Source organism: Chiloscyllium plagiosum, chromosome 2, assembly GCF_004010195.1.
Source record: "Chiloscyllium plagiosum isolate BGI_BamShark_2017 chromosome 2, ASM401019v2, whole genome shotgun sequence".
NCBI lineage: Eukaryota > Metazoa > Chordata > Chondrichthyes > Orectolobiformes > Hemiscylliidae > Chiloscyllium > Chiloscyllium plagiosum.
In genome coordinates, this window is record NC_057711.1 from 30188253 (window position 1) to 30199052 (window position 10800).

The 10800-nt window shown below is 40.9% G+C and overlaps 1 protein-coding gene across 1 annotated transcript in view; it reads right to left on the reverse strand.

Annotated features, from left to right (window-relative positions):
• LOC122558293 (thrombospondin-4-like) overlaps positions 1 to 10800 on the reverse strand; it is a 124684-nt gene that overhangs the window by 106713 nt on the left and 7171 nt on the right. The window contains exons 2-3 of the mRNA XM_043706705.1: positions 7109 to 7315; positions 1011 to 1258 (exon numbers count right to left, since the gene is read on the reverse strand). Of these exons, the coding sequence (XP_043562640.1) occupies positions 1011 to 1258; positions 7109 to 7315 (455 nt within the window). The remainder of the gene's footprint in view (positions 1 to 1010; positions 1259 to 7108; positions 7316 to 10800) is intronic.

Consider the following 10800-nt stretch of genomic DNA (forward strand, 5'->3'; position numbering starts at 1 on the left):
CTAGACAAGGTAAATACAAGAAGCATGTTTCTGATGGCAGGGTAGTCCAGAACCAAGGGTCATAGTTCAAGGATATTGAAAAGGCCATTTAAGACTGAGATGAGGAGAAATTTCTTCACCCAGAGTGTGGTGAGCCGTTAGAATTTCTGCCATAGAAAGTGGTTGAGGCCAAAATCTTTGGTGTTTTCAAGGAGTTAGATATAATTCTCTGGGCTAAAAGGATTAAAGGGTATGGGGAGAAAGTGGGATCAGGATTCTAGATTTGATGATGAGCCATGATACACTGAATGGTGATGCAAATTCGAAGGGCTGAATGGCCTACTCCTTTATTAATGTTATTATGTTCTTCGCATGGTGAGTTAGTACTGGGGCCAATTTCACAAAGACTCTAATCAATACTTTTGGCAGTTTATTGGATATTCAGTTCAATGTGGCAGCTTTCAGAACAGAAGGAGCATGTGCCTTTCTGTCACTATGTAGGATCGAGGCTGCTATCAGTCACCAATTTTCTCAGTTATTCTGTCAAAGGTAACACCATTATAATAATAACACATATTATAATAATGTGTGAACATCGTAAGTATAATGGACAATTCAAAATCTTTATCCTAAAAATAATCTAACCATGAATCAGATTGTTCTGTGATTATAAAAAACAGCAATTACTAGAAATATTCAAGAGAAAGCAAAGTTAACGTTCCAGGTCTGGTGACCCTTCTTCAGACTAGGTTAACTCTACTTTCGCTCCACAGATGCTGCCGGATCTGTTGAGATCTTGCAGCAATTTCCACTTTTGTTTCTAATTTCCAACATCCGCAGTTCTTTGCTTTATTTTGTTTCCTGATTAGCCATCGACTCCACTGTTTTCTAAAATTAAAAACATCAATTTGAACAAAACTCTCACTTAACATTTTGAGCAGTACCATTGATTTGTGCTCCCACCCCTCCCCCAGTCCACGGAAATGAATGGTACAATTTACAAACTGAATATTTTATTTTTCCAGGCATACCTGCGCTCTTCTGTGGGCGGTTCGGATTTCAACAGAGTCTGCAGTCTGTGGCATTTTAGTGAACAAGGCTGGCAAATTGTGGGCGACACCTGCCTGTGTACAGTCAACATAGAGCTCAGCTGTACTCGGCCCATGCTGCAGGCCTTTCAGTCTGAGCAGGACAGCATGACGTTTCCCATCTGCCAGCTGGACATTGTGAAATGTGGTCACCTGGGGCTTCCCATCATTCTTCACATAGCGAAGGCTGGCTGTAAACAGAAACAGAGAAACAAATGAGGCCATTCCTATATCCTGATACAAACAGGAGGATAACACCTTCAAGCCCCGCTTACACTTAAAATACACAAAATAGTTTCGGAATTCATCATAAATCTTGGGTTAATGATGGCTTTTAATAAAGGATATCCCAAACATTATTACAAGGAACTGACTCTGCAAGGGAACTGGAAACTCCAATGGAAACCTATTATAGCCATTATTGTTGGAAGTGCAGGTGAGAAAAGGAGATGTTTGCAACCAGAAAATAAAATCCAGAGGTTAGCTCTTCTCTCCAAGACTATTTTGCAGTAGCAGACCGCTGAAGCTGAGGCCTAGTGGATCCTGATGGGCAGAAATGGTGATTGGGGCTAAATTAATTATCCATCATCTACACTTAAGTCTCATCTATTGATTCAAAGACCAAAAGATGGAGGTTGTGCTAGGCTGAATAAATAAAATTGAAGAAAGTAAAGATTTTACTTGGGGACATTCCATCGAAAGTGCTGGCAAGGGAGTCACTGAGAAAATTATCAGAATTGTGATGTGTGATTGGCCAAAGACTAAGCCACTGGAAATTGTTTTTTTTCCAGTGCCAGATGCTGTTGGAAATAGAGTTGGAAGCGCAGATTGAGTTCAGAGATGAGAAGGAGAGAGTAGGGAAACCACGTCACATGGCAAGGCTCAGTGAATTATCATGAGTATGGAGGCAAAAGTGTGTAGGAAGAAGGAAGGCAGTGAAATTAGAGGATCACTGAGAAAGTTAATTCAGATGAAGAAGGATATCTCAAAGGCTAGGGATTCTCTCACTCTAGAGGCTAAAGTAGGAAAGAGGAAGGATATCTTGTATAAAAACTCAGGATGGAGATTGGAGTAACAAAATCTTAAAGGAGATGTAAGAGAGGTGAGGGCAAGGTCAGATGTCTGAAATAAAAAGGTCAGTGGAGTAGGGAGCAACATTAAAGTGCAATTGCTGGAAAGGAACCATAGTGTCAATATATGAAAAAGGGTGAAGGCTTGGTGGAAATTATCAGGACGGAGGCTTCAGTGAAATATAAGGCATAGCCAATCAGGACACAAATTATTGTCAAAACACTTTGCCAATGTAATTGCCCAAGCACAAAGAAATTTAGCAATGGTTTCGTTCACAGTGAATGAATATCCTGGACGAAGGTGAGGAGATACCTCCATAATGTACAGGCTCAAATTTGTGTATAATGTTAATGATCAGTAAAATCATAGAGTCAATACAGCACAGACAGAGGCCATTCAGCCTGCAGTGTCCAGCCAGCTCTGTGGAGAGCAAGAATCAGTCCCATTCCCCTGCTTTACCCCTGTGCCCCTGCAAGTGTATTCCCCTAAAGTGATCGTCTAATTTCCTTATGAAATCATTAATTATCTTGGCTCAGCAGTAAGTTCCAGTTCGCGACCACTCACTGAGTAATACTACGCTTCCCCACATTCTCCCTGCATGCCTTACCCAAAGCCTTAATTCTGTGTTGCCATGTCCTTGTACTATCAGCCAATGGAAACAGCTTTAATTTGTTCAACTTGTCTAAAGAGTTAGTATTAAGATCACCTAGATATTTTAAAGGGCTCAGGTGGTTTGAAGAAAAGTCATACCAAACTCGAAATGTTAACTGTTTCTGCTTCCACAGATGCAGCCAGACCTGCAGAGTCTCTTGAGTGTTCTCTGTGCTTGTTTGAGGTGGCCTGCTGTTTTCTAGCTTTATCAGGGCTTGTGAATATGTTTAGCAACGTGTGTGTGCAGCTCATCTACCTCATTGCAAGATGTAATCTTGTACCTAAGGTTGATGCAAATGGTGACCTAAACCATGGCTAAATGTTCAAATGCTAAAATGATGCATTTATAGTATAAGTGTAGCGTCAGTGTGAAATAGATCACAGCAATGCTAACCTTCTGTAACATTAAAGCTCAAAATCGCTCAGAAGTGAAGCAAGGTGAGAACCCTTCTCCCAGGGGATATCATTCTATTTAGCCTGCTGACAGACTCAAACTTTTAATTCAGGCTTCATTTACATTTACCTCAGTTTTGCAACATTGATGCATGGCTACAATTATTTGCATTTACATAGCTTCTTTAATGTATTAGATATCCTTTCTCCAAGGATGTTTTAACACAATTTCATAACAAACCACAAAAGCCAATGTTAAAACAGATGATTAGTTAAAGTAGTAAGTTTTAGGCAGCATTTTACAGAAACAAAGAGACAGAGAGGTAGGGAAGCTTACTGACAGATTTCCAAAGCTTAGTACCCATGCAGCTAAAGGGGATTGGTTACAAGTAGAGATTTCCAAGAAACCAGAATTGGAGGAGCACAAGCAATTTTGAAGGATCTTAGAGATGTAAGAGGTAGGAAGTGGCTTGTGGCATAGTCGTGGAAAGGTTCATAATCAAGGATATATTTGAGGAATTGCAGGAGTGGAAGCCAATGCAGTTTAATGAGCACAGCAGTGGTGATGAGCAAACTTTGATACAAGTTAGGATAGGGGCAGCAGAATTTTGAATGAGCTCAAGTTAGTGTAAGTGGAAAAGGGGAAATTGGTCACAAAAACATTGAAGCAGTCATATCATGAGATGACAAAGTCATGAATGAGGGGTTCAGTAATAAATGAGCTGAGGCAGGACTGGGAAGATGCAATTTTAGGAGGTGCAAGGAAACAGTCTTGGTGATGGAGCAGACATGTGGTCAGAATGTCAGAGAACCGTAAACTCATTGAAAGTTTACTGCAGAGAAGGAGGCCATTCAGGACTGTACCAGCGCTCTGGAAGAGTACCTCAATTAGTCCCTCTCCCCCACCTTTCCTCCATCACCGTAGAAATATTTTCACTTCAGATAATTATCCAATTCTCTTTTGAAAATTGGATTTAATTTTCCTCCATTGCTCTTTCACCCAGAATATGTCAGACACTGTAAAAAATATTTCCCCTCATGCCACTGGTTGCTTCTTTTGCTAATCACCTTAAGTCAGTGCCCTCTGGTACTGACCCTTGCACCAGTGGTAAGTAATATTTTCTTCTTCTCTATTGTGTTCAGACCTTTCTTAATTTAAAAGTCTTCAACCAAATCTTTTATTTTTCTCTAAGTAAAACAGCTTACTTTCTCCAATCCATCTATCTACCTGAAATTGCTCATCCCTGGACCTATTCTCGTGAACCTTTCTGCACACTATCTAATTCCTTCTCATCCTTTCTACAGTGTGGTATCCAGAACAACATGCAATATTCCAGTTGAGACTCAACTGGAATTTTTTACAAATTCATCGCAACTTCTTTAGTTTTGTACTAGATGCTAGCTTTGACAAAGCCTAGGATCCCATATACTTTATGAACACCTTTTCAACCTGTATTCCACCTTCAGTAATGTCTGCACATTTACCTCCGAGTCCCTTTGCTCTGGCTGCCCCTTTAGAATTGTACTCTTTATGTTAAATTGACTCTCATTATTTTTCCTACATAAATGAATGGTTTCATTCTTCACTGACTTAGATTCCTTCTATCAACTTGTCTACTTGTTCCACGAGCTTTGTCTAAATTCTCATTCAGGGAAACAAAAAACAGAATTCTATGTTGGGACGATAAGTGGGATCTCTACCCCTAAACACTCCTCCCCTAGAAGTAAGGCTGGTACATAGCTGACAGACAAATAAGAAGTCTGCCAGTCAGACATGGCACCCTCCCCCAGGAGTTGTCAGACAATCTGAATACGTCATTTTAAGAAGGGTGACCAATGGGGCAAGGGGTGGAGGCTGGGTGTTTTGCCTGTCAGCCAAAGGGTGGGTGGAAAAGCACTGGCTGGGCCCATCAGTTTGGACTTCAACTCTTGCTCAAAACGTGCTTGAGGGAGGTATGTAAAGTCAAGCCTAATATCTCAGTGTCTACCTTATCAAACCCCTTCATGATCTTGAGTATTTTAATGGGAATACTGTTATTCTTCTGAACTCTGGACAATAAGCCAACTTTAAGCACAGCCAACTTTTCCAGTACAATCTCTTTATAGGAACATACAGAAGTCAACTTTTAGCTCACTCAGAATCTCAACTACATTCTCTTCCACTATGACTTGAGCAGCAGTATATTTGTCAGTAAAGATAGATCCCAATATTTATTTAGTATCTCAGCAGTGCTCTTGTCTCCATGCCTATATCCTCTTTTTGATTAACAGTCAACCATGATTCTCATTTTTCCACCATTTTAATTGTTATATGCCTGTAGAAGACCATCGGATTACTTTATATGTTAGCTGCCAGTCTCTTCTCTTTCTCACCATGTTTCTCTTATTCTTTTCTTTACGTCCATTTTGAACCTTCTATATTTAATTGAACCTTCTATATTCAACCACCTGACATCTGCCAGATTCCTCATCTTCACTGTTCTCACCTGGAGTGCTCAGGATTGATTTGTTCCATTTTTCCTTTTCGTGGCAAATCTCATGGGATTATCTCAATATTGTAAGTAGTATTGAAAGCCAATCTTTTGTTATAATTTACCTGTCCTCACATTTAATTATTTTGATTCTGGATTGTATCTTATCCTATCTCATAGCTAAACATCTCACAACACCAGGTTATAATCCAATAGGTTTATTTGGAAGCACTAGCTGTCAGAGTGTTGCTCCTTCATCAGATAGCTAACAGCTACCTGAGCAGCACTCCAAAAGTTACTGCTTTCAAATAAACCTGTTGGACTACACCCTGGTGTTTGTGATGTTTAATTTTGTCCACCCCAGTCCAACACTAGCTCCTCCATATCATGTATTTCATAGCTAATCTAATCTAATGATACTATGATCATTTTCTCCTAAATGTTCCCTTAATGTCACTTGATCCTCTTCATTTCCTCAGAATTGGAACCAGTAGTGCCTCCTTTCTTACTGGGCCAGAAACATACAGATTCTCTTAACAGAGAAGTATAGGGTGTTTTGAACCTTGGTCATATTGAACCAAGTGATGCAGGATAGGAACATTTCCACCAGGTGCATTTACAGTGTAACTACACTGCTGGCATGAAGCAGATACTCTTTATATTTTAGCGTGGTATTGCATTTGAATCCAGATCAGTGTCCATACATCATCGAGACTCCAAGCCTCTTTACAGCTTTCTATCAAATGTATGCAGAGGGGCAGCATTCTCGCAGTGAGGTGGGAGTGACTGCGGTTGACGGGGTATACTGCAGCTACTTACCAAAGCTTCTTCAGCAGTGTGTCAAAAACCCGAAGGTTCACCTACCAGGAGGACATGGGTTACAGGTGCATGGAAACACCTTCACCCTCCAGGTTAAACACCATTGTGCCTTCGACTAATATTTCTGTTCTCTTTTGTTGTTGTTCGGCCAAACTCCTACAACTCTCTTCCTCATGCCAGATGTCGCACAGGTTTACTTATTATCCAACGGGTTTATTTAAACTCGTTGGACTATGACCTGGTGTCATTTGACTTTTGACTTTGCCCACACCAGTCCAACACTGGCATCTCTTCCTCATAGTATTATAGGACCCCTCAGCCACGTGAAAAGACTTGAAAAACGTTTATGCATTACTTGTATCTTTCACTACAGGAGATCCCAGAATGATATCCTTTTGAAGTGTAGTCAGTTATGATGTGGAAGTAATGGGCAAGGTTTAACCTCTTATCCAAATGTGGGACTTAAACCCACAACCTTCTGATGCAGAGGTGAGATTCCTGCGAACTGATTGGTTTAGAAGACCTCACCACAACATTTTAAGGACAACTCGAAATGGGAAATAAATACCAGTGTTGCTTGTGATGCATGCATCCTGGAAATTAATTTTTGAAAATGATTAAAACTCGTCTTCTTACCCTTATTCAGTCGACCCAACACTGAAAATTCAAAGTACTTAATGTTGCTTCTGGTGGAATAAAGCCCAAAAATGGCAGCAAGTGTCTTTGGTTGCAGTTTGAATGTTGCCAGGATATAGAATTCATTCACTGCAGGAGGTTCAGTCAGAGCTTGCTGTAGCAGGTCCACATAACCTCTGTGCTCTGACAGAGAAAGAAGGTCAAGAACTGCAAAATAATTTCAAAGAAAAAGCTCATTAGGCACATAATGTTCCAAAATTCTGCTTAAACAGTGACGCTGGACCAACAGATAAATGACTGATACAGAGTAGAAATAACTTTAAGATCTCTACTCTGTCACTCATAGACTCATAGAGATGTAAAGCACGGAAACAGACCCTTCAGACCAACCTGTCCTTGCCAACCAGATATCCCAACCCAATCTAGTTGCACCTGCCAACAGCCGGCCCATATCTTTCCAAACCCTTCCTATTCATATATCCATCCAGATGCTTTTTAAATAATTAAGTTTCCTTGTTTCTAACAGAAAGTAGGAACCATTATTGGGACTATACAATTATTAGAAACATACAAAAGCTGCAATGTTAAAAGCCAGTCTAGCTATAATGTCCATTCATCTCACAATAACAGGGATTATGTATACGCATTGGGTAGTACAAATCTAGACTATTGCTGAAAAGGACAAACTTCATCAAAGCATTTTGTCTTGCATTCATGGAGACAATTTGCAAGGAATATGAATGAAAAGAGAAAGCAACCTTTTCATACTGAGAAGAGAGTGCTGATTATTTTAGCGAGTGAACTCTAATTGGTCGAGACATTGCCCAGGAGAATACACCAGTCACATGATGAATGAGAGTTAACTGCCAAACTTAGTTTAAATTTAATTCAAGCAGGTGACTCTGATTTATCATGCATTGCCCTAGGAAATGGACTAGAGAATGGCTATCAACTGTTTTGTTGAGTTGAAACAGGTACAATTTGTGTACAGGTTCTTTCTGAATGCAAAGGGGACCAGTTGACTTTATGTATTAATATATGTATCTGCCAATTCATGCAAGTGCACTACGCTGAAAGACCAACTGACAATCTTAAATTGGTTATCTGCTAATCGGCTGAAATTACACCCATCACCCAGCCATCTCTCAGAGTGGGTGGGCTACATTTATGGACAGTGAGATTTACTCCCTTGCATGGGAAGAATTTCCATCCTCTGGAGCTGTTGGCCAATCCAATTTGCTGGCAATCAGGACAAGACCAAAAGCTCAATTGTGGCCCTTGCTAGGATTGCAGGAAAGGGGACCAGTGGAACCCTACAGTCAGCTATATCAGGATGATTAGGCATGGTGGGTTTGGCCAAGGATGGGGGTTTGGAGGGTAGGTTTTGAAGAGAAGGCTAGTTGGAAGGAAGATAATCCCCGTCACCCTCCCACCCCTCCCCCACCTATCCACCCACCACGTTACGAGAGGGAGCTTGAAAATGAGAGGGAGGATTGTTCATGAACTATCAACAGCCCCAAACATTGAACTTTACCAAAGTCTGTAATCTCATGTCCTGGCATATTGCTCACTTTACCAATAAAAGGGTAAACTCTAACTTCAAAACAGTGTCCCTAGTTCTGGTCTGACTCGCAAGCGGAAACATCCTTTCCATCCTCTCAAGACCATCTTATACACTTCAATTAAGTCACCTCCCATTATTCTAAACTCCACAGCAAACAAACCCAGCCTGTACAAACTTTCTTTATAAGATAACCTGCTCATTCCAGGTATCAATCAAAGCCTGCTCTGATCAGCCTCAGCTCCTGAAGTATATTTCAGCATACTTCCTGAAATAAGGAAACCAAAGTTGCACATAGTATTTGAAATGAGGTCTCACCAATGCTCTGCTTAACTGAAAGATAGTATCTTTGTCTTTATATCAATTCCTCCCATTAGCTTTCTTGATTATGTGCTGTATCTGCTTTCTAACTCTTTTGATTCAGGCACAAGGCTATCTAAAACCCTCCACACCTTGGGTTCCAGAAGTGACATTCTGCTTTCCCACTCTTCCTGCCAAACTAAACAACTAGAGGTACTGACTAGATGATGCCATATCACAGGTCAACAAATGTGATTTAATAACATGAGAGCTAAGCACTCCCATGTCCAACTGATTAGATCAAAGCGCTGCAGTACTTCCACATCCTGTTGTCAACAGCAGTGAATAATCATACTTCAACTAATGCCTAACAGGAGGATCTATGTACACTTCCATTCTGAATGAATAGACAGCCCAGAACATCAGCGTAAAGGACACGGATAAAGTGTTAGTAACCATCTTTATCTAAGTGGATAATCCATCTTGGCCAACTGCTTAGCTCAGAACAGCACAGATGTCAGTCTTCAGTCAAGTTGATGAATTCCACTTGTTACCGAGACCTGGCACTTGACATAGCGAAGGCTGGGATGAAACATCCAGCTGTGCTCCAAACCTAGATGCAGTCCTAGTAAGCTACCTTCAGTAAAAGCCAAAACACATGTAAAATTGCCCAATGTGACCTGGCTGTTCCATTTACTTTCAATCTTCAGCTGTAGTTTTATCAAGTGACACTTACTAAGCAATATCCTCATTGATGCTTAATTTGAGTTGTGACAGATTATGTATAAACTAATAAAATAATATTTATTTCACCTCTTTTTTTATCAATATGTACTATGTTGTTGTATAAATAAAGGGGACTGAGAAGTATGAAAGAACAGGTGGGAGGGAAAACAATCATTACATATATATCTTTCCGGTGGCGCATAGTCTCCAGAGGTCAAACGACCCCAGGGGAGAAACGCTGGTGGCGAACCGGCAGTGGCGAATGGGCGGCGGTGAATGTGCCGTGGCGAATCGTCACCAACCCTTGTTCCTAACATGGATTACAAAACAATTGAATTGTGATAATGAATAAGAGTGACTGTTCTTGGCAACAAAGCAGAATTTGACTGATATGGCATCAGGAAGTCCTAATAAAATTTAGGTCAATTGGAATATGGTATAAATCTCATTGATTGGAGTCATACCTATCACAAAGGAAAACAGCACAGTTGTTGGCTCAGCTTCAGCGCACTGCATCAGTTCTTGAGCAGTGTCCTTGGTCCAATCGTCTTCGGGGGCTTTGTCAATGATCTCTCCACTTATTGTCAAAAGGGATAATATTTGCTGATGGTTGCACTGTGTTCAGTGCCGTTCATAATTCTCCAAATAAGGAAACAGTCCATGCTTGCAGGCAGCACTCCTGGGCAATATCCCTGCTTGGTTTGAAGTATTTCTTTCTAGAAGACCACTGCTTGCAGCTTATGGTATTGCCATCTCTACCAGTGTATGGTATTAGGTTAGAGTTGTTTAAGCTAGTTCACTGCTGCCAAACCTCCTTTGGCTTTGCCATCTGGAGATGACCACTGTAGAGTATTTACAGAAGAATCTGGTAGGAGAAAGTGAGGACTGCAGATGCTGGAGATCAGAGCTAAAAATGTGTTGCTGGAAAAGCGCAGCAGGTCAGGCAGCATCCAACGAGCAGGAGAATCGACGTTTCGGGCATGAGCCCTTCTTCAGGAATGAGGAAAGTGTGCCAAGCAGGCTAAGATAAAAGGTAGGGAGGATGAACTCTGGGCAGGGGCGTTGGAAATGCGATAGGTGGAAGGAGGTTAAGGTGAGGGTGATA